At 36.6% G+C, this 25,927-nt stretch overlaps 1 protein-coding gene across 1 annotated transcript in view; it reads right to left on the bottom strand.

Moving 5' to 3' along the window:
* COL21A1 (collagen type XXI alpha 1 chain) overlaps window positions 1-25,927 on the bottom strand; it is a 124,991-nt gene that overhangs the window by 23,173 nt on the left and 75,891 nt on the right. Inside the window, exons 18-19 of the mRNA XM_054197217.1 lie at window positions 9,865-9,909; window positions 9,453-9,506 (exon numbers count right to left, since the gene is read on the bottom strand). Of these exons, the coding sequence (XP_054053192.1) occupies window positions 9,453-9,506; window positions 9,865-9,909 (99 nt within the window). The remainder of the gene's footprint in view (window positions 1-9,452; window positions 9,507-9,864; window positions 9,910-25,927) is intronic.

Raw genomic sequence — 25,927 nt, 5'->3', positions numbered from 1 at the left:
TAGGGAAGACAGTCTGGGTTAGTCCTGCCTCAGGCAAAGGCAAACCCATCCGTGGGATTGCTTTTGCCCAAGGACCTGGGTGCACTTGGTGGGTGATGCGGAAGGATGGGGAAGTCCGATGTGTACCTCATGGAGATCTGATTTTGGGCGAGAATAGCCAATGAATCAGATTGTGTGCTGTTAATTGCTAAGTAACACTGTCACTGTATGTCCTCATTGCTATCAGTTGTACTACAAGTAAGGCACAGGGGTGATGGGATAAGAACTGATCTCAGCAGCCGGCGCCCAGCAGTTTCCTCAAGATCTACATCTTCAGCCTACAGACTGCGTGCATGAGCCACACCAGGTGCACCAGTCACAAGCTCCGAAAAATACAGCATGCAACAGACCAGCACCACCCAGCATCTCACCTGCCCTGAGAGACTGTTCTAACAGATGGAGCCCAAAGCCGTGGATTAAAAGAACTCAACGGACACTTTGGAGGGATGACCCATAAACTAAGGGTATTATATGTGTGTATATATATATATATATATATAACAGGGGAAAGTGGTGGCAATTCATTGGAACCTGCTGGGCATGGCATAGATGGTATGGAATAAGGGGTGGATAATGTCCTGGTTCCGGTGGGGATAGGGTTAACTTTTCCTGGTATTCCATGCCATGTGAGCCACGCCCACCCTGAGCTGCCGGGGGAGGGGGCAGGAAGTTGCCGCTTAAAAGCGGGCTGGGGCGTCCCGGGTCCGGCCGGCGAGCGGTGAGCGGCGGGGGGAGCGGCGGTTCCGTAATCGCGTTTGTATATTCCCCTATCCGTGTTGTTGTTGTTGTTTGCCTGTTCCCTTTGCTGTTCTGTTAAACTGCCTTTGTCTCAACCCAAGAGTCTTGCCTTTTCTTACGATTCTTCCTGTGTTTGGAAGGCACGAGCGAGCGACACGTGGTTCTTTGTTGCCGTCTGAGGCTAAACCACGGCACTAAGGAAGAGCTACTGTGCGATGGAAAAAACCATGAAGGAAAAAAGCACAGCACTGTCATGAAACATTCCCGAGAGAAAAAATTCTGCAACTCAAAACCCCGCCTGTGTGATCTAATCTTTAACATATCTTTAATATGACCTTATCTCTAATTGAAAGTGACACAAGAGTTTCTTAGTTTCCATTTACTGTTCCCCAAACCAGCAAAAGTATATGTGGCATTTTATAATTCTCCTTCTTTCTGACTGTGTCCCTTAAAGATTGCCATGCCTTGACTCCTTTTGCAAACTTCGTGGAGATTTATCGGGAGCACTTAACTTTGGGGCCACACCTTTGCATCTTCTGCAGAATCTTCAGGACTGAACTGTTCATTCAAGAACTCAGTGGCTTCTGCCATTTCAGACCGTGACACTTCGTCACACATACAAAGTCAGAGAATTGTCAAAACAGTCCATCGAACTCCTCTCATGGAAACGTGTTGATAAAGGCATGTTTAGTTGTCTTTGTTCCATACATAAAATAGGAGCTAAAGGGTGTTAAATCATCAAATATCTGTCTGTCTTAATTTCTGTTTAAAGCTACTCTCAAGTATACATTAGAAAAATCTTTTTTTAAAATCATGATTTCCAGAAAGGAATTCCCATTTACAGTACTTTCCACATCTGGTATTAATATATGTCTTTCTCACCACTTCACCTCACTTCTCTTTGACTCTAGAACTGCATGCGTCAATAAAAACAATGTATTGTTATGGTTTCATTTGGACTTGCATATATACTCTGAAATATGATCTGCTATAAAAGCGTACTTAAGATGTATCATAAAATAAAAGCATAACAATAGAGAAACGCAGACAATTAAATAAGGCCTGGAAATTAAACTTGTCAGAGATTAAGTTTTATCAATTATTCTAATTGATAGTATTTTCAAAAACTGTTATTATTGTTATTTAATCTTTCCTTTCATATAGATACAAACAACAACCTTGCACTTAGTACTACATGTTAGGAACTATTCACTTCTATGACGTTATCTCAGACCTCCTTCAAAAGTTACATGTGATCAAAAATAAATGTATGTCTACAGTAATATGTTACACAGACTGTAACTCAGTTTTGCCAAAAAATTACTAACTTTCTTTGCTAAAACTAAAAGGATGGCTTTGTTTTTGCAAAAGCTCAAAACCTCAGAAACTGCAAAAAGTTCAGAGCATTTGGAACAAGAAGTAATTCTTTGTAGCCAGGGTTTTCAGCATTTCATCAATTTTCTGGTATTTCACCTGTGCTTTACTGTTAACTGAGGCAGCACAGATTAACTCAGGTTTTCTTTCCTGCTGTATTGTAAGAAAGTACTGGTCACCAAAACTTCCCATCAGTAAACATAGCAACTTTCTCTTTAGGCCATAGGCACAGGTCTGTGAATACAAATAAATGATATCAATCACAAAACTAAAACCTGAGTAACTTTGCTGCCAATTTTCCTCAGTCTTTTTCCCATTCAGTCAATTGCACATGAAAATTCGTCCATTAAACTTCACATTCTCTAAAATAACTAATAATATCGTACATTACATAATTTCCAACGCTTTCCTGAACTTTGAAGATTAGATCTGCTTGTTCTTACTTGCATAGAAAAATCAATCATCTTATCAAAGATGATGCAATTAATCTAGTAAAATCTTTTATTTGATAAATAAAGGTTTACTATACTTATTTACTATACCCTATGCCATTTCTTTCCTAATTTTGGAATAGAAACTAACAATTCCTCTCCAGCTGGAGTGAAGATTCTGAGGTCTGCTTCAACTCATAACCTAAGAGACAGTGCCTTCCCATTGACCATTTGCTTATGGCCTATGTTCAACACCAGCTTTGTTACAGTAAGTGTAAGCAAATATTAATTTGGTTTTGGAACCCAACTTGGATTATATTAAGATTGTCTTAATTCACTTTTACAACAGGCCTGCTTTTTCACTTTTTCTCTTTTTATTTACATAGCAAAATAAGGTTTTATTAATTTTCATTTCACTGTAAGTCTTAATTCAATTAGGCTGTTTTAAATAAATTTTCATGTTATCTATTGATCTCTTCAGAAATACAGGTCTCTTCATTGTGTGATTTTTTTGCATTCCTTGAAGACTACCTTCCTTTTCCAAAAACCATTGTGAGATTATTATTTTCTTCTCCTCAGATTACTGTTCAGTGCTCATTACTAGCACGTTAATCAGTAGTGAAAAGCAAGCACAACTTTGGGGAAGGATAGTAGAGAGAAATGTGGGGGAGAAATGCGACTGGGGGATTTCTGGCTCCTTTCACACTGTCACCTCAGTGTCGCCCCGTGTTTCAAGTCCTGTAACATGCTGAGAGCCTACCCTCTACCAACTCCACACTAGATCACTTCTAGTTTATGCACACACCAGTCCTTGGATTACAGAAGTGGTAAATGTTCATCACAAATGTCCCTCATTCATTTTACATCATACAAAGTGGAAATACTATGTGTACAGAATAGCTTTTTTAAAAAATAAATCAGATATGTATATATCCACTTTGACATGCAAACATATACTACTGAAAGCAAATCAGAAAATATGTTTAGTACAACTAAAGGTCAGGCATACATCTGCAGGAAAGGGCGAAATAAACCCCAGTTGTCCTGGCTTCCTTTCTTGCGCTTTACTTACTAGGCCGTATTTAACATACTCCATTTAAAAAATGACAGGAAGACAACTACATGAAATCAGTACGCTGCAAGAAGAAAACTTTCAGATGCAATATAGGAAAAGCTTGAGAACATAATCTGAAAACTATGGCATGTAAAATTAAGAGAGAGGCGTATGCCACAAATAAAAATAAAGAACAATTCAAGGACATAAAATGCAGTATTACTCCCCCATTTTCCAGAGCTGACGCTATTTATGTGGCAGATAAATTAATAAATTACTGACATTGGCAATGTAATAGGGATAGTTATTACTGAACAAGAGCTTGTTACTGAAGAATTTTCCCAAGGTATTAATAGACCCTTCACAAGCTTTCCATCTGTTTTTTCTGGAACAAACATATTCAGTGTGACTAATAGAAGGAAAATCCCACTATCTTTTTCTGGTTGAAATTCCCTAATGCCATATAACGTATTCAAATATTCCATGCATCAATTTCCTAATTATTTTATCAGGTGACAAAAAATACATTAAATGAGTTGACAGGATACATAAATAAATTATTTTCAAGCGTATTAAGAACCAGATGTTATTTATCTAAATAGAATATGAAGAAAACATGGTAGTTACTTGAATGGATACATACACTTTGGAATCCCACAAGGCTTTATTATAGCTGATGATACAGCCTTCCCTCTGGCATTTTGTTCAACTTTGCTCAGAAAGAAATGGAGAAAAGACTTCCAGGAATAGGCAATAAAAGTGATTAGAGGCACAGGTGAGATACCAAATGTGCATGTGTTAACTAGGACTAGGGACATTTGAACATTCAGTTCAGGCAATGTTTTGTCCTGATTTGATCTAAGCAACTGCAATAACTGATTGTCAAGGAAATTTATTCTTTCCAGAAAGATCTTTAGGTGGCTGACAAAGTCCTTTAAGCTCATGAAAAGAAAATTAACTAGTGTACTCACTTTATACAAAAGGGCTTCTGACAGCTGTAATATAGTGGTCGTGCCCATGGTAGAGTCAAGAAAGGAAGAGTTGCTGGGTGGATGTGGGGTAGCTGTATATTGCACAAAAAGTTCTGAATGTATTGGGAGACAGAGTAGCCCAGAACTTGTAAAACCCAAAACTGGTTTCAATCTTTCTCTCCAACCAGGACTGCATTTGATGAGACATTTTATTAAGGAATTGTGAGCACGGAAAAAGAAGTGAGCTCTTCAATACGCTTATAGACATTTGTATGCCTGTATATAATCTTAGTTATCTGGAAACCAGAGTCAAGGTTTTTTTAAACCTAGCATTATTCAGAGAGCAAGTTCAGCGCGCTCTCCTTTGTCTGTGGTTCTCTACAGAGATATAGGAGAAAGCACTAACCACAGCCTTAGCTCTTCGGAATTTTCTTTGATGAAAAACAATGAAACAAAGTGAAAGAACATGAGATCTGTGAACTGTACAACTTTGAAAAGTCTATTTACATTTTAATAACCTCCTCAGCTTCTTCAAGTGATAATCCACATATCCATTTGGATTCCATATGACTAAGCACTACTCAGCACAATCAGAGCATGCTAAAGTAAAGATTTAAGAGTCCTTTGTGGAATCAACGATCTCAGCATCATTCTGACAAATGCACAACTGAAACCAAAAAACTACCTCAACAATGGTGAGGTTTACTTGTGATGGGACAGAGGTACATTACTCGACAGACACACAGCAAGTCTTGACTTACAAGGCATGTGATCATTCCTCCCTTTGGAAGTCTGAACAACCTGACTGATGACAAATGAAGTCTAGCACCTCATTTAAGTGCAATTCAGATGCAAGATCAACTAGAGACATGGGAGGGGTCTGCAAATATATTCTCTCTGAAAAGTTAAGTTAGACTACTATTCAGCTTTAAGCATCTGAAGTTCACCCACATTCTGACTGGAGAGGACAGGCAACCTTCCCAGAAAAACAGAGAACAAATGGGCAGTGAAAAACAAGAAGCCTTCCCACAATCAACATAACATTCTACTAAATCAAGGATCCTCTCCCCAAATAATCCCATATAAAATGACAAAATCCCAATAAATTTGTGTCAGAAAAAAAAAAAAAGACATGCTTTCAGGGAGATGGCAGCGGGTGTTACAGATACTGAAAGGACTTTAAGTGAGCTGATGCACATAATCAAAACTTCAATGCTAAGATATAATAAAAAATAGCAAGGATAGAGAGAACTCAGATTTAGATAATCCTTAGGCCAAGTACATGCTCCATTTAGCGAGGTAGGCATATATTGCTCTTATTACCAGGAGTACCTGGAGAAGAATAGGCTCTTTCTAGAAATAAAGAACCTTCCAGCATCCACCTGTGTTGTAAGTGGAGCATACAGTCTTCTCCAAATCCTTTATTGTCAAGTCTGCTGGGTTTGAGAAGAGCATGGGACTCCTCATCACCTAGCTCAGAAAATCCAAGCTGGCCAGATGTAGACAAAATCTGATAAACTGCATCTGAATTAATCTTTTGGTGATCCTTAGACAGCAATGGAAAAGTCATAAGGCATTATCTCTCTCTGTGACTTCAACTCCAAAATTGTGGAATTCTAAAGGAAAGCAGATTGTATTGCCAGTTGAAAGCAAAAAAGAGAAAATTTTGGAAAACCCCATTCATTAACATGACATCAAGAACAAATTTCCCTCTCTGGATTCAATATTCTAAAGTGAATGAGAATGTCTGACATGATGTTCAAGACTCATATGTGACTTAGCTATCTGACAGAACAATTGCAGTATCTTCCTAGAAAAGAAGAAAAACCCTTTCATTACTTTGCTTGGGGATGGAAACGATCATATTTTCTGTCACTATTTGCTTACAGTGAGCGCTTAACCTGGGCTCCCCATAAACAAACTCTTCCTAAAGCTCTGAATTCCAATACATCAATGTGTATTTTCTTTTTCTCTGGAGAAAAGACTCCTGGTCACACATATGTGTTGCTGACTTCTATCCAAACAAGAATTCTCTTTAGAATGGGGAATGACGCAGTGGAACGTAAGCCCCAAATAGTTTTGATATCACGTCTGCCCTTATGTACTCTAGAAGAAGGTAACCTTAACTGGGATTTTTGAGAGATTCAGCAAAGACAACAGAAGATCAAAAGGTCCACATGGAGATACTCGGCAGTCTCTTTCTTCAAGGTTCCCATCACCCACCAAAATGAGTCACAACAACTCGGAAAATACCACTGGCGTCACGAGAGCAGAACAGAAATGTCCCTGAAAAGATTATTCCTGTCCTGCAATGAAAGCTAGATACCAGCAGTAAGATGGGCTTAGCAGTGTTACAGTAGACATCCTGATGACTGAGGAATGAACATCAAGCCCCTTTTAGAGAGACACTGACTCTCTTGCATTTGACCTTGCAGATATAAGTCTGGATTTCTTTAAGTTCAGAATGGGCCCTCTCCTTTCTTCTACTTTTAACACCACAAAGTGGCATCTGAAACCTGTTTGTCTTTTGGAATGGATGAAATCTAGCCTGACAGCTGGATGTCAAGAGGAAGTTGATTGAAGCTGATGAAGCATTTTCATAGGTAAAGACCTTGAAAAGAGATGGGGTAGATAAATTGACAGACAGACAAGTTATGAAACTGAACAATGCAATCTGTTAACAATTGCCAAAATCCAAGAACCTATAGCAACATTCTCTCACCTGTTACCACAATATCAAGAGGCTTAGCGTAACAGCAAGGGCAGCAGAGAGAACCGTTCACAGCTTTCACAGTTTCCACACTTCAAATATGCCACCAGGCTAAAAACTCACATTTGCCACACCCTTGTCTTTTGCTGCTGATAGAAGGAATATTGCGACAGCTAACCATAGCTTCCCTATTTAGGAATAAAATGGTCAGCGTCATTTGTACCTACAATGCAGGCATCACTATGTAAGCTTCTCAGTCTCTTCTTCCATTTCATGAATGCCATCTGCTTATTTCTAATGATTTTTCTGAATTCTTTCTGCCATTCAAATCCCTCAGCTTTGTCCAGATACTTTCATTTACTACTTCCTTTTACCCTTCCATTTCAGACAGAATTAATTATTGCTCTGAGACTAATTTTTGTAAAAAGCGTTTATATGTTAGTCTCTTATTTATCAACGCAAAGCTATCAAAGCATTTATAAGAATCTGATACTTCTCAGTTTAGATATTAGAAAACTGATCACTGTCATTATCAAAATCACAGACAGAGTTGGACTTGGTGAGTATTTACCTTCAAACGCATTTTCCAAGCTAAAGAAATTAAGCAGTATCTTATGGTTTCCAATGTAATCATATTTATGCCAGTAATAACACTACAGAAATGCTGAAATTTCCCAATTAAATATTTTCACTGAACTGCTTTCTTGGCTTCCTGAGAAACAAGTTCCTTCTATTTGGACTGGCCATGGACAAGCCCGTTACATCCACAGCATACAACAAATCTCAAGATGGGGCAACAAGGCAAAAAAAAAGCAAGTGATATTTTTCCCGTTGTTGTCACACATTAAAACATTTGCATACATCACTCAGCTACAAATCAAGAAGTGTTAGCTGATTTTTTCCCTGACAAGTGTATTAATTCTGTAGCCTGAATACAACTGCATGAAATCTCTTTTACTACCATATGGCTATATACAGTAAGAATAAACAACAAATTTCTTAGAAGGTTTAAAACGTTTTAGTCATTTAGTGTTCCATTGTCTATAGAGATAATAGCATGAGTCAATTCTGTGCTTCATTCTCTACAGTATTTACTTCATTCTAGCAGTAATAGTCTATATTGATCTGCTTGAGGTGAAATATAAGGTAATACATAGGTTCTTTAACTAAATAAAAAGTCACAGCAAACAGCTTATTTATGATGCTAAGCCATGTATCTCAGGAATGTCAGAAGCATTTTAGCCAGCAAAGAGAAAATATATCAGCAAAGAAGATAAAATATCTCAAGCACAAAACAAAAACTGCAAAAAGACATGTTCACAGTGAGGATGATTCATAATGGAACCATGTAAACATTGTTGAACTTTTTAATAGAAAAGGTAATTATTTTTAAGGCAGTATATGTTCAACTAGTGTTGATAATTAATTCCTACTAATTAATGAAAGATCTCTCACTAGTTTTAAGCTGCTGCCTCTTTTGCCTTTAAAATTTCCATTTTTTAAAGTTTATTAAAGTCTACCTGCACTTGCACCAACTTTAAAAACAATTATTTTACTACTGTGATTTCTAAAGGATTATAAAGAACATGGAAATCACCCTACTAAGACAGTAGCAAAGACATGGTAAGGTGGACTGTCCCAAAAGAATGAATTATGTTCAGTTTCATGCATTTCAAGATAAAAATCACTCTTTAAGCATTTTGGGAATTCGGTGATCTCAGCTCTTCTTGCAGTCTTTGTCAAAAGAGCACTACCACAAAAGCATCCTGAAATTAATCTTCAGAAATTCATTGCACACTATGACAATGTTTAAGTCAGTCTTAACTTTCACAATAAATTTACTTGAGTACTTTCAAAGTTAATTCAAAGCTAATTAATTCTGAGAGTAAATTCAGACTAGTGTGTTTCCTGGATTTGTTTATCCAACATGCAGTGAGGAAATCATCAATTTTAAAAGAAAAGTGGGTATAGAATATTTTGGGGGGAATTCAGAGATTAGACTTAGTCTGATCATATTTGCCAACCTGAAAATGCTAGGATACTACTCTATCTGCCATTGATTATTTGCTTATTACAAGTAGAGAATGACAGCATCAGAATTATTTGTTCACAATAACACCATTTTGCAAACTTACAGTATCCCCAGGTGACCCTTTTGCTCCTGGTTGACCTGGTGGTCCAATTTCACCCTATATTTTTAATATAAAGAGAAAAATTACGTGATTAATGCATGTATAGTTAACAAATTTGTTAAATATTCTTTAATTATGCAGATTTATTTAGTTAGGACTATTTCACGAAGTATTATGAAATTAACTTTGTTACTTTTAAATTATTCATTCCTTCTGGAATAGTTGAAATAAAACCGAACGAGAGACTTTCAAACATGCCACAAATAATTTGGAGCATGTCTCCATTTATTTGCGGCATGATTTGATGTCCTAAACCCCCACTATGAAAGCTCTCCTCTGAACACAGACTGAACTTACTTTGGAATGGGTATATATAGGCACAGGTTTTAACACGGTTTTGAACTGTCAGTAATACCTTTTGTCCTTTTGCTCCTTGATTTCCAGGGATTCCAGGAATTCCCTGAGGGGGGGGAAAGAAAACCTTTTAAATATATAGAATAGTTTCTCCAGAAAATAATATTTAACCCCCTCTTCATGTCCTCATAAATTTAACATTTGCCATATGATTGGAGTTCAAAATATAGGCAGGAAATAGAAAATTTAAAAAAACACACATAAAAGACCTTCAGCTGGAAACATGCAAAATATTTCATCTGGGAATACAGTGCAACACTAATGTTCAGTTACTTCCCAGTGCTTTCATGCCAGGAGTCCATGTCTGCCACCGGGCAGACTCACATGCTCCCGGTTGCCCACCAAGGGTTGCAATGCTTTACTGAAAACCTTGAGTGACACAGGGAAAGAAAACACTTTTCATTATCCATAACATTTCTCATATAAGATAAAGCAAAGTCCTGGTCAATAAGACCATGAATCGACAAATCCTATTTTCCTACCTAAAATACAGTGATTGCAACAGAACACAGCAGATAGCTATAATTATATTTTATGTATGTTAGCTTCTGCCTCCATAAATACTTGAAGATCTCTGTCATTTCCTCAGCATCATTGCTCATTTTAGATCTACAGCACATCTCAGTTTTCTTACAGTGATCATTTAATTGAACATAATCCAGTTTTAAAACAAAACTCCATATATACTTAAAACCGTAGTCTACATTCAGTTAATTTATTATGATTATTAATCTATTCAGTTAACCTATTCAGTAAAACTATTCAAATATATTGGACAGACAGTGTTCTTCCTTGTATCATCATTAATCTGCAGTAAGAATTTGTTTTACAGATTTTACATTTAAATCTAATATTGAAATTAATACGCTGCAGTGAAAACAAGAGGTCTGTTCTAGACACCACCAAAACAAACACATTCTGTGGGAAAAAAAATTTAACATGAATGTCACAACCAGGAATAACCTGATAGCTTCCATATGGATTACATCTGTGCAACGCTGTCTTGGAAAAGATAGTTCCATTGTTTTGCAGTTTACACCCAGCTTCTAGTTAATAATGACCCCATCAAGCAGAAACAGTTCAATGGTCAATGGCACATGAGTTAACAATGACATCCTGAGTATTTTACAGGTCATCAAAATTCCAATGTACCTATCATTAAAAGAAGAGATCAAAGAATATAATAAAAAGAACTGGAAAACAACGCCTCATTCTGAGACTTCTACTCACATTGTGTAACATAAATCTACTTGCTAAACTTTTGTGCAAAACCATCTTAGATCTTTTCCACAAATTAGGAAATGGGAAACAGGGCATATTTATCACCTCGTTTAGGAACTTCCAGACCTGTCCATGAGTTTTCAGTATAATTATTTAACAGTTAACTTCCGTAGCTGTAAAATATAAAACTAAATTATAAATACCTGTACCTGTAATACAAAACAGAATTTCATGTATGCTGAAAAAAACTCCCACTAGGCAGCAATCTTCTCGTACTGAAAGGATGTACCAAAGCTTTCCATGGTTACATTTCTATGCTATTTGCAGGGCTGAAAGAAGACGGTTCCATGTACTTATCCAACACAGCGAATGATTTACCATTATAAAAGTATGCCTAAAAGAAGAAACACAATGTCCCACTGTGCTGTGTTGAACTTTCTTGCCTAAAAGAAATTAGGGATACAAGACATTTAACTTTACCTTTGTATCAGTAGGAAAGAAGGATAAAACTAAACAAACAAAAATTGTAAAACTAAGTCATATTTCCTTTTTTTTTGTGTTCTGATTGACTCCGTACTACTGAAGCACACAGAACTTGGGCTCTTATTTCAGCGGGAGCCAGTCCAGACCCTTAAATTTCTCTTATGGCTCATTGACATTCACTCAGCTAAGAATGAATCTATCACTTATGCTAATGTGAGTGATTCCCAAAGTACACGGGGTGGAGATTTTCAGTTATTCTCCTCATGTCAGTTAGCACAAAAAAAAGGAGAATGAAGTGGCTAATTTGGTCATAAAGAATGAGGTTTTCCCATGACAGTTATTTTTCTGTATAGTTTCTATGGCTCAGTAATTACAAAGACTAATTTCTGTAGGATGAGCTCCAGGATGCCTAAAAATTAAATTTGGTTTCCTTCTCATTACCTATTCCCAATCTATTACTTCCTTTTACATGCATAATCTCTGGTTGTGTTAATTAGAATGATTTGCACTTTTCCCGGAAGACAAGGTTAAAAAGTAGTTTAGATAAGCTGAGTTTCTTCCCTAATTTCTAGGTCCAAAACCAAACCAAGCCTTGGAAATGAGTCTTGTTCCTAAACAGAGATTTCACATGCAGTACAAATCCTCAGAATCTGACCATTTTTTTTGTCCGCTATGAGTAATAAGACACCTTTACTAGGAAGTTATGTTTAATAGGGTGACATAACACTAACTAAACTATCAAACAAAACTTACTCTAGTTATCAGGAAATGTATTCTTACTTTAAAGCATGAGCTGAAGCAACTACTTTTTACCCCATTTGTAAGATAAAAACGTAATTTTTGTGAAGAGTATATTGTAACTAAAATTATCACAAATGCCTGTGTTTAATCAAAACTTAATATGAAACAGACTCATCATGCAATTTTTCTGCCACTAAGGGAAACACAATGTTTGGAACTACTACAAATGGGAAAACTGCCACCCACTGGGAGTAACAGAATCAATGCTATGGAATAATTCATGATTCACTGGCCTACGGAAAAAAACTGCCTTTGGGGATGTTCTTTGCAAAGCTATCAAGCAACATTTTGTTCAGATGAAATATGAAAAAGGAGTTGTAATTCTAGATTTTCTTTTCTTTGTCTTTCCATAAAACTTGTTTTAAATGGTTTGTATTTATCATATATGCAGTTATATTACCAATAAAATATAGCATTACATTTCTAGACAGAACAGCTAAAAATCAAAGTAACTACTGTGCTTTAGTGATTTCTATCCTTACATGAGTTGGACCATCTTACATTTCTGAATCGGTTAATTTGTTCCCCTTCTTTTACATCAAATTTCATCTAAGGTTTACTCAGTGTTTCTTCATATTTAAAAATGAAGTTTATTGCAAGCCTTACCATTGCCTTAGTTCCTTCAGCATCATCAATCCGACTTTCTCAACTACCTCCATTTCACTCAAAGGCCTTCCTCCTTTTTCTGAAATTTTCCCTTAAATGGGAAGTCTTCCATTATGCCATAAAAGCCTGTAATATTATTCATTATTTTAGCCTTAATCAGCAAGTGCTATATTCACATGAAATTTAAAGTCAGCAAGATAGCCTAGTAAACGTGTCTATTCTAAAGATTCTCAACTGCATTTTATCACACGCTGCTGAGTTTGTGCCTATAAACTAAAGTCATCCTGATCAGTCTGGCAGCTAACCAAGATTTTTTACTTTTTGAGACACTCCTGTCTTTATTCTTTATTCAGCCTCCTCTGCCTGTTTATTAATTTACCTTCCACCCTGACTTGTTACCTATGCGTACCTAGGACCCTGTCAGCTTTCTAAGCTCTTGTTACAGACCTGGGGAGGCTTTGCAGGGTACCCCCAGAACCTGAAGTGACACGTGAATGCCATGTAGGTAACTGAAAATGTCTCTGGTGTCACTGTAGGCGCTGTGGGATAGCTGATCTACCCTTTGAAAAAGATGTCAGTCTGCTCTAAGAACTGAGTTGTACGTGCCAGATGTTGCAGCTGCCCTCAGACATCTCAAATGGTTCTCAGTGCCAATGCCTAGGTGACAAAATCCCACACTCCTTGATGTCTTTTCTCTGGAGCAAAAATAATCTCTTTTTTTTTTTCCCTTTTCTTTGCTTGTTTGTATAGGCCGGTAAGTCTCTATAGGCTCAGATAGCCAACGCTTCTGACAAAGTCTTCGTATTTGCTAAGAATCGTAAGATATATTAAGTATAAAACTAGGCTATCCAAAGGTAAAAGGAGCGAAATAGCAATGTTTAGCCACGGGTCTCACAGCTTCATCACAGAATTTAGCTCATCTGGGTATGCAACTAAATACCCTGTTGCAGTCTTCGTCAGCTCCCCCTCCCCCAGCTGGGACTTCAGAACACCCAAAAGCACGAATTCATTTCTATTGCGATGATGAGCTTCAATTCTGTATAAATATTCTATTTTACTCCAGTTTTAGCAATTTAAATAAAACTTCTATTCCTTGATAACACCTGGCAGATACAATGGATTTAACTGTAAAACGAACATGGTTTCACAATTCCTGGAAAATCTTTTTTGTAGCTTTCCTTAATCATGAAGTGTCTATTTTTGTTTTGGATTATATTAAACAGCTGCATTTTTTTCCGCACAGCCCCACAAAAAATCCATTAAGTAAATTGCTTGCGGCCTTATATACAGATCAACTAGGTGTAAGCATTTTCACTCAAGCCACAAGCTACATTTCTCAAAATATTTTTCACACTTTTTCTAGCTAATATTATGGATTATTTGTATCTCCTTCAGGCTTAATTTTATGCTTGAAAACAGCAGAAGAAACCATGCATAAAAACTTTTTCCAGAACAAAACCAAACAAAAATTAGCCATTCTGTTCTCTATTTTCTGCTACTGTCTTTAATATTTCCCATCTCTTCAGTGCCTGGTAGGACTTCATTATTCAGTACTTGCTGATAGTTCTAGTATGGAACGTAGGAGTTTCTAGACTACAGATAACATCCATTATCATAACATTCTGTCTCTGGAAAATGGAAAATTATAGATTATTTCCAAAATCTCCTCTGTTATTAGCAAACTGTTTTGCAGTCAATTCCCCAAGAAGATTAAGAGAATGTCAGTATAATTATCTTATTATTATCTTATTTTCTTAGGGTAGGTATATGAAACTACACTCTTTCAACATACCGCTTTAAACAGGCTCCTCACTGAATATGGTACATCTGGACTTATTTTGTAATGTGTCAAACATTTGATAAATACTGTCTAGTATTTATCCAAATCACTATGGAACAGTTTTTCAAACTATCCATTCTTCTTTCAACATAAAGACAAAAATACCTAAAATAATATAATTTTTCTCTATCAAAAATGATCATGATTTTTAAAGTTATGAGAAAACAATACTTCCTGTTAAAACAGTGATACCTTCTGAAAAAAATGAAAAAGTAGTAAAATGTAAGGTAAACATAGACTTTATTTCAGAGGTCATTATCAGAGGGGGGAATGTAACTCTACTTTGTTTAAATTATATTAATTTTTACTAATTAATTTAATTAATTTAATTAATTTATTTAATTAATTTAATAATTAATTAATTTTTAATAATTGATCCATTGAGTAACATTTATGAACTTTTGTTAAAAGATGGTTACGTTCTATGCTGTTGCCCATTTACACAACAAAAATTCAAACTGTATCCCTAATGATCATTCATAATTCAGGCAGTGACACAAGCCTCACAGAAGACTCCAGCAAGGCAATGAGAAACTGTAATCAGAGTTTCAGTCTTAAAAAGTCCGCAGGCTTTTTAAGAAGATTGCCAGAATGGTGCTCATTTTGACCCTACTCTTTCTTCAACAGGGTAACTGCTAATCAGGGTCAGATGAATGATCAGGTTTAAAATAGATGTCACAACTACTGATTAAAAGACATTTTTTCCTAGTCTATATGAGTTCTCTGAATTGTGTTTCAATCAAATGGCTCCTTCCACTCTGAAAAATCTGCAATTCTGATTCTGGGAAGACAGTAAAGGACATTACATGAATTATAGCAATAGAACATGATTCACAAAAGATATCTATCCACCCAGATGTTCCCATGATCCCTTTAACCACCTGAACAATACAACTGTTTATGTATTACTGATCCTTACTTGATGGTACACGAGAGATTTACTGGAGGTATGTAAAAAAGTACAAGTGAAGCCATAATTTGCATAAAAGCACAACAGTCAAGATACTTTTTAAAAGATTACAGCAAATCCCTGATAATCCTAATAGAATGAAAGACACAAACCCAATTTGGATAATGGATAAAACTTTCTACTGGGGAAAAGAGCAAAGTATATATAAAAGAAATTCAATGAAGCTGCATCTGCTACTATTGAGTAGTTGGAACTGATGACAAAGAAAAATGGGCCAAATACAAAGAAGCATTCCCACAGACATAATGAGCATCCACTGGACTAGCATAGCAGCTTTAAATTAAACGCAGGAAAGGAAAAAGCGTTACCAAGATCTTTGCAGTTATAAGACCAGAGTTTGCAAACACTTTTTTTGGCAAATCAGTTTTTAAAAATAAAACACACATATGTTAAATGTGGAACACAGTGACCCCTGTTGCATTGCCAACAACACAGACCTTGGAAAACTGTAATTTGAAAGCTGGAAATATTAACAGAAAATGAAAACTGTGTCTATCCTGACACAGGCTGAAACTGGTGTCACTGTTTCTTGTAAATACCCTTCAAAATAATATGAGTATCAGACTTGTGGATCCAAAGGTGGCCAGACAAAACTCCAACCCCCAATTCTGCAGGTGACACTGTGATGCCTTCCCTCTGCCATGCCAAGCCAGGCACCAGCCTACAGACTTTGCAAACCACCATCCAATCTGTCTAAAAAGTTTAGACTGACTTCTAACAGCTGACAAACTGACCCATGTTTGACACTTACAGATAAACACATTGATATTCAAGCAGTTCAAAATGTTTTAAAATTTCTCCACTACTTAAATTACGAAGAAAAGCTTATGATGGGTCACACAATTTGAGCAACTTGAACATGTAAGAGAGGGCAAGCTGAGGACAGCAGAGCCTCCTCAAAGGGCACTGACTGCTGCTCTGCTCCTTGCACCCAACACACCCGAATGTCTGACACTAAAGAATTGCAGTTCTGTTCACACAGGTCACACTGATGTGGAAGAACACAATTTTCAGCTGTCCCCCTTTCCTGTAGTAAGAAGCCACTCAGTTAAATTAGCAGTGAGTAGGTTTAGCCACAAATCATGCATTTTTTCCATATGGTGCATACTGTGAAATTTGTCACAGGATGTAGCAAACGAAAACAGTAAAACTGTGTTCCAAAAAGAACTGTAAAATTGCTAGAAAATTGGTCCATTGCTGGCTATTAAGTAGGATGGACCAGCATGCATTTCTGGCTAAGGAAGTCCCAAAATCTCTGACAGACAGAATCTGGCAGTAAATAACAGGCGAAAAAAAATAATTTTCTACATACTCCTAACCATTGTCAGAGAAGAAGTTCTGTGATAATTCCTTTAGTCTGAGTCTGCTTGGCAGTTCTTATCTGTTTAAGAAACAGCTAAGAAAAGCTGGTGCAGAGGCTGGGATGAAACCCTTCCAGAGCACAAAGAAGGAAAATCACACCTTGATTCACACAGCAATCACTAAGAATAAATTGAATTACTAAAGCTAATTAATAAAGCAAAAATTAATTTGCGCAATAAAAGTCAAAGGTTGTTTCTTAAATCATTTAATATTTCTTTAGTACATTTCTTTATTCTTGGTCTTAGTGGATCTAATAACCTTGATTTTGCTGGTCCTGTACTAATTTATTCCATATTGGTCCCATATGAGTAAAATATGTCAAAATCCTAAAGTAATTTTTTTTAAGACTGATCTAAGAACAGGATCCTGTAAGCACTGAGTTCCTTGTGCTTAATTAGCCCACAGTATTGTTTGATTTGTGATATTTAATATTTTTAGAACAATGGCTAAACACAAATATACAATATTTTTAAACTATCTATCTGACAAAAAAACCCAAATGCTGGTCATAACATACATAATAATGAAGACTTCCAATACAACAACATGTGCTACAACGAAAAAGTATGTATTCTTAGCATGGGACTGTTTTTCAGATTGGGAAGGAGAGGTTTTATGCCACCATAATATTTTAATCCTAACGAGAAACATTAATTAAAACTTACAAATGGATGTAAATTCATTCCTATTAAAGATTGTTTAGTTTTTGTTTCATTATGGATGGGAAGCCAGCCTATATTCAGGCAAGACTTTCCATTCACTGTAATTTTAATACATAAAGATTACCAGAATGAAAACACCAGCTGCACCAAACTTCCCCAAATTCGGTATTTACTTGAGTGCCTGAGACTTGAGTATCCACTCCTCAATTTCAGGCTTAAAGCTCTTTGTGTACAGGGTCTGTCTCCATTTCTTCCTGAATAGAGGTGAACCAACTGATCTCAGTTATAAAACCATCTTTACCACCTTCTTTATAGCAAGAATATTGAGCATAAGCAATACTGCCGTGGTTTCTCTGATGAAAGGATTTTTAAGGCTCACAAATACTACAGATCTCCCTTATTTAACTTCACTATATCTTTCCCTGTTTCTACACTACAGAGTATGTGACAATTTATCTTGAACAATTGGCATGACCCTGAGCATTACTGCACAAGAATAATGCAATGCTATTGATCATGAAGGACACATGGAAGAAGCATGACAAGAAACTAGTTACTTTGACAGCCCAGCTACCACGTGAACACAAAAATAACAAAGTCCTGCTTTAAGTTGTTTGCTTGTTTTTCCCTTCCACATTTTCTGGAAGGGTTCAATTCAATTAACTTCTACTAATCTAAAAATCCAAACTGTCTCAGCCAGTTAAAAGAAACAGGCAACTTCAGAAGAAAACGCCCCCTTCTATTGGAGATAAGTTATTTCACGGTGGGATGAATAATCCTGTGCTGATATTAGTTTCATATCAGAGAAGAACCATAACACAGAGATGGACTAAACATGTCTACTTGACTATATGAGGTGAAATGAAAATTGTTCTGGATAATTATCAGAGTAGACTGTAGATTAGATGCCCACATGCAGCACTTGGAGCCCCAAAGGAGTTCTAGCTAGATTTCTTCATATCACCACCCTGGCCACAGTTCTCACGGAGGCTGTAACTCAGACCTTCTGAGAACATAGGTACAGCAAATCTTTTCTCTGGCTAGTCCCATAGGTTGAAGAAGAATGACAACTAGCAAGAAAACTGGCTATTCTGTTACTACCCTGCTGAAGCTGGATCAGAAGAAGGAAAGTGAAACATCCTTCCAGTAATTCTCTTTCTACTTGTGGTTAAATAACTCACCATAAACATAGAATCATAGAATAGTTAGGGTTGGAAGGAACCTTAAAGATCATCTAGTTCCAACCACCCTGCCTTGGGCGGGGACACCTCCCACTAGATCAGGTTGCTCAGAGCCCCATCCAGCCTGGCCTTAAAAACTTCCAGGGGTGGGGCTTCCACCACCTCTCTGGGCAACCTGTTCCAGTGCCTCACCACCCTCATGGTGAAGAACGTCTTCCTAACGTCCAGTCTGAATCAACCCATCTCTAGTTTTAATCCATTCCCTCTAGTCCTACCATTACCCGACATCCTAAAAAGTCCCTCACCAGCTTTCTTGTAGGCCCCCTTAAGATACTGGTAGGCCACTAGAAGGTCTCCTCGGAGCCTTCTTTTCCCCAGACTGAACAACCCCATGTTGAGACAGCACAGAATAGAACAGCAATGTGTAAAATTAAATCAACTGAAATAATAGATATTTATGGGTGCTACATTCTAACTGAGTGTCCTCTTCATTCATAGCCTACTGCCTATGTTTGTTTTCTAAGTATAGTAATCAGTTGAGGGAAGTTTCTCTTTGGTCTCCAGAGCCACTGGAAACTCCAGCAGATATTTACTTTAGCTGTAAATCAAAATGCTAATTCCTAATGTTCAGAGTGTATTAGGAAAGACAGAAATATTTAGGGGATGTGTTAAAGGCATTCAGACGTCTCTTTGGATTATTCTCTAGCATGAACATTAACAGAGACACAAATTATACCAAGAGGGTGTTTTCCCTAGAAACCTGAAACACCATGTCCCTGTGCTCTATGGAGCAACATATGAATACATCTAGGAATTTGTCCTTGAGCCATACTACTAAGATGCAAATCACACTTTATATTACTGTTATACGAAAATGCAATGATACAAACCAGTGACAATCAATGATGTGTGTGCCTAAAAATGAAATATGAAACTGCACACACAAGCAGAAATTGCATTGTGAAGCATTAGCTCCCAGAGCATTGCCCGTGACTGCATGGAATTGCCAATACACAGTTTAAAAAACTTGGTCTGAATTTTGCATTTATACATCATAAACAGACGAAAAAAACCCTACACACACTCTGCTTTTATTCACTATATATGATAATCTTAGAGCTAAAACTTTATTTTCCGACAAATATTTAAAGACTCAAAACACTTCCATTTTGCAGCATATGTTAAAACAATGCCAAAAAATCCAGATCCATCTTGATTTTCCATAGCTTGCTTCTGATACCTGACAAAATGAAAGAACACAGAAAGCACAGTGTTCAGGGACTTGCCACTTAGGACAGGCACATATTAATTACATATTCATGCATTTCGCAACCTAATGTAGTTTAACTTACATGACACGTTCTGTGTGATTGAACACAGCTGCTCAGTAATAATCTTGAACATGATTGTTGTGAATTACACATGAAAGCAATGCAAAAATGACATCCTCTTTTATAATCTGGTAAACTAAACTGGTATGTGCTATGCATTGTATTTTTGCATAAAATCTACTGTCTAAATGACCATTTATTTTACTAAAAATATTTTTTGATCCTATTTTTAATTCTGTTAGTAAAGATACTAGAAAATAAGGTATTTTATATCCTACCTCTGTAATATGTGTGAAAGCAGAAAATTAGCATAGACATACACAAATAGTAAAGCTTGTATTGCTGCAAAATATTTAAAAACAAAGCGAAAAAAATATCTGCATCTTACTTACTTGTAACTCCTCTACCACGATCCACAAATGGGATATTTACTCCACTGGTTGTCAAATATATTCTCCTTTATAAAAGAACTTATTTTCATTTTTTGCTCTTTCTTTCCAATAAACTGCAAAAATGTTACTTCAATGATTTCAAATACTTTGTCATATCGTATTTTGGTCAAAAGGTGATGCATGTATGACTAAATCAGGCCAAAATCACGTGATGATACTGTCACCCAAAAGACTGTTGGGTACTGTTAGCTGTTAGAAGTTCATTCAAATTTCTAAGTATTTTATTGTGTATATACGTATTTATTTTTCTGATCCTAGGCATAACGTTTCTGTTGAGGAACATACAAAATCCATTTTGTATGTAATTTCCAATGTGTTATCTGTATTACTGAATGATTTGACCATGTCTTGAAATGTTCCTTGAAAACTGTGGGAGTTAAGGAGAAAACTGTCAGGCAAGAAAAATGGACAGATGTTGCTGTTTCAAGATCAATCAGCACATGTGAAACATTACTTACTGGAAATATAAACACCAACCTTCCTGGCACTAAAATAGCAGACGTCAGTCCAATACACAACATACACCTCCAAACATTCTCTTTAAGCACCTCCTACTTCAGAAAAGCCATCCTTGGATGTATGAAATCAGCATACAAGTTCAGGAATGCCCCAAATATCATTATTATCAACATCAGGTGGATCCAAAGGAATGCAAATGAGTCCTTTTTACATATGACATGTAAAAGGAAGTGACTGTTAATCACTTAAGGCATACCTATTTTATACCAGTTTTACTATATAACTTTCAAGATCATTAGAGATTATTCTCTTCTTGGCGGGGTTAATTAACCCATTGTGCCTGGAAAGCATTAGATCAGATCAAATTAAATTAAACACTTAGGCATACACATAAGCTCCACAATCTTGCCGGGAACAGAGGTGAGACTGACTGGCCTGTAGTTCCCCGGGTCTTCCTTTTTTCCCTTTCTTCCCTTTTTAAAAATGGGAGTTAGGTTTCCCCTTTTCCATGCAGCAGGAACCTCACTGGACTGCCACAACTTTTCAAATATGATGGATAGTGGCTTAGCAACTGCATCTGCCAGTTCCCTCCGGTCCCACAGCTACATCTCATCAGCTCCCATGGTCTATCCCATCAGGTCCCACCTTCAGGTTCTTTAGACAGTCTCGAATCTGATCTACAGTGGGTGGTTCTTCATTTTCCTACTCCCTGCCTTTGCCTTCTGCTACTTGGGCAATGTGGCTAGAGCACTTGCTGGTGAAGACTCAGGCAAAAAAAGTCAATGAGTGCTTCAGCCTTCTCTCTCCACATCCCAGGTAACCAGGTCTCCCATTTCCTCCCGCTGATGTCCCACATTCTCCCTAGTCTTCCTTTTATCACTGACGTACCTGTAGAAGCTTTTTCCCACTTAGAAATACATTAAAACTCAAATTGTATAGCTATAATGTTCAAATACTGATAAACCATATCTATAGAAAGACCCACTGCAATATTAACACTAAGAAAATCTAGTTTCTGATACTCAGAAAAAAAGTAGTGATGTTTGTAAGCATGTGCATATTGAAGTCTCTGTAAATGATGCGAAGATCTTTAGGATCTCCTAAATGCACAAACATTTTAATGGGCGAACACTTATTAGTATTTTTGAGTAATATCACCGTGAGAGGGGATATCTGATGTGTAGTCTATTCATCCATACTGCCAAGTTGATTCACTTGATTAGTTTCATACTGGATCTCTAGACTCCACCTTAGCCAAGCTGAGAACACAACAGCTGAAGGCTGAAGCTGCAGTATGAAGTGAATATGATCATTCCTCAGGGGGAAAAAACACAGGTGCAACAATGTGTGTCACAGCTCTTACTCTACAGACAGTATAAGCTTATGCCAAAGCACTTCATCTGGGAATTTAAGCGCACTTTCTAGTACAGATAACTAGTAAGTACAATATCAAGTTTAAAGTCTGTACATGAAAATTTCCAATAAATATCCAAAATTATTTTAATGCATGGAAGAAATTACATTCTTCAGAAGAGTTTGTGGTTCTGTGTATAAACAGGACTAATTCACTGGAATCCCTCATGGAATACAAATAAAGAAGCACTACCAATAATTTTGTGCTTAGAAGATAGTTACTGCACTCTTTAACAAAGCTGCACCTTCAAGTGTTTGGTGGAGGACAATTCTTTCAGAATCACACTGTTCTAACAGATTTTTTTAATTTGTACAAGATTAAAAAATTATTAAGAGACACTTTAACAAACACCAATGTCGTGGTTTGGGCCAGATTCGCCACTGAAACGAACAACAGATCCTCTCTTTTACTTCTCTCCACTTCAGAGAAGGGAGAGCATCTCCCTTCAGGGAAAGAAGGATGAGAGAGAAAAGAGACTTAGGAGTTTAAAAAAGAAACTAAACTACTTTATTGAGAATATTAATAAAATAATAAAAAGAAAATAACAAAATATATACACAATATATACAAAACCATATCGAGCTCCCAGGATAACAGTCACATCACCGTCAGGCACTGGGAAAGTCCTAGACTGGACTCAGCAATGGACGGGAACTGGATTCTGGATCTGGATTCAGGAATGCACAGATCGGGATCAAAGGCAGACAAACAGAAAGGAGTCCTCCTTGGATGCTGGCCATTAAAGAAAGAGGGCCAACTATTTGATCCCTCAGCTTTTACACCGAGCATGATGCAGATGGGATGGAATACCCCACTGGTCAGTTTTGGGTCACCTGTCCTGTCTGCTCCTTCCCGCAGGTGCAACCCCTCTACGTTTTTCTGCTTCTGACCCTCCAACGGGGCAAATAACAAAGTTAGCTGACCTTGGTTGTTATAGCAGTAAGTATAAGCAAGAGCCTCTCTGCATACCATTCCTTGGTATAACTTATAAACAATCAGGTCTTACCATTCTGGAAGCAGACATTGTTGAAAAAATATGCTGTTAATTTCAGAGAGTTCAGTTAGTTAGAAGAGGCTTAATTGAAAAGTAAAGTCACTGAACAGAAACTTGCTTCTGTTTTACCTCAAACCAGGACAAACAAGCATCCGTTTATTGTAATACAGCTCAGCAAGTCAGTAGGGAGATTTTAAATTGGTACAACACACTGGTCAGAGGTATTTTTATCACTATGTTTACAAAGCAGCTGCAATGGAGGAGGAATGCTGGTATGTAACTTCTATCAGTACATGAATTAGTAAGAAAAGTGCTACCATCGCCATAAAATAGTCACTACAGCATACAAACATAAAACAGACTACTCTGAGTACTGTTTATAACTATTTATAGCACAAGCCATTCATGGCCTTAATAGGCTTACAACTACAGCTCCCTTCATATTTCCTTACACCTTTTAAGAAATTGTCTTTTTTAACGTAGCATCTATAAAACAATCTTAAAGAAATAGCATCAAGGTATGCCACCTTTTCTCCACTTGATTTTCCAAAGTTATCAAATTTGAAATGGTACTAACCAAAAAAATCCAAAAATAATACTTTCCTAAGTCTCTGTAGACAAAATAAAAATGATACTATATAATTACAGAAAACAAATATAATTAATGTAATTGCATACTGTGTGAAGACAGAAATTTAAAAATTAGAATTGATGAGGAGCAGACAGAAAGTGAGAATTAGATGGGAAAGGACTGTTAGTTTTACAACTTAGAAAAGCAGGCATTATTTTCCAAGTTGCACTAGGTCAGTGGGTCCAAGTTTATTACAGCATTTACTGTGGCCCCAGTCCAGACTGAATTCAATGGGAATCTTTCCACTGACTTCAATACATTTTGGATCAGCAACTATGCTGTCATGTCTTATATCATTTTTGACAATTGGGAATAATAGAGTAGTCTGCCTGCCTGAAGTTCCAGAAGTCTTTAATTACCTGTTTGTTACAGCACCATTCTCGTATTTATCTTCTTAATAGCAATTAACTCTGCTGAAAATGCAGTATGGAATTAATTTAGTTAAAATAACTTGTCAGTCAGAAGATAACCTAGGTTGCAAATAAAGTCTGTTGAAAATATATACATCTAAAGTGGACCTAAAAGCTGTAATTGACAGGAAAACCTGCACTCAGTCTAAAAAATGTGGTTGAGCTTACAACAAGTACTGTATAATTAAAGAACGATCATTGAAAGTATTGTGCTGTCAAAGCTGTCATCTCCCCCTTCCTCAAGTGGGAACAAGACTAGCAACATCTGTTATAGTAGCTCCAGCAAGCAGAAAGTCATCAGAAAGACTCTACCCTGTCTACTACTATAATTCAGAAATTAGAAGAAATAAAGAAACAATCACTAAAACCCTAATTCAACTAACCAAGCCTACTTGTAAAGAAATAATGATGTATGGCATATGCCTACTATAGCATTAGTGTATCAGCTGTTTATGTAGGAAAAAACACCCCATATGAATAACATTTCCCTTTACACATAAACGTATTTACAGGTCAAAGTCAGAATTTTCAACAAAGAAATAAGTTATTCTTTTGAGACCCACAAAGCATAATTCACAGAGCAAATACTAGTCCTTACTTCCTTTATGACTGTAATGCTGACACCTTTGAATAGCAGGCCATCAGTGTCCAGAGTTCAACTGCTATTATTGAGGCATCTCAGACTAGCGGAAAGGCATGGATATTAGATTTGAACCTAAGAATTTTGACAGTCTCACACCAACCATTCTGCTGAGTCTCCCGATCACTTTTCTCTTAAAGTCCGACAGGAAATAATTTCTTTTAAATATATAACTTATAAAGAGAGCGCCATTTTATAGCAGTGTCTACTTTAAGGCCATATAAAACTTGAATGAGTATTTAGTACTCTATGAAACATTTTCACAAGTATTACATCAACACAAACCATGATCTTTTGCGCACTGGAAATACAACAGGCTTTTTAAGCTTTAATCTGCTGAGAGATTAAAAATAGAAATACAACAATAATCAGACTAGGTGCATTAAAAAATAAACTAAGTAACACTTTCAGAAAGAAAGAAATTTTTCACAAGGCCTATTGCATAGATATACTATAGAGTTTTTGGATTTGTTTCTAACTGAAGTGTTTCATAACTCAGTATATAAATGCAAGCAGAAAACCTAAGTGTTGAGTAAATGGCATCTTATTAAATAAAACTGGTACAAACCAACATAACATCCACAGAAAGCACATCAAGCAAAGCATT

This window comes from Rissa tridactyla, chromosome 3, assembly GCF_028500815.1.
Source record: "Rissa tridactyla isolate bRisTri1 chromosome 3, bRisTri1.patW.cur.20221130, whole genome shotgun sequence".
NCBI lineage: Eukaryota > Metazoa > Chordata > Aves > Charadriiformes > Laridae > Rissa > Rissa tridactyla.
The sequence above is the reverse complement of the archived record's forward strand: the minus strand, read 5'-3'. Positions and strand labels throughout refer to the sequence as shown.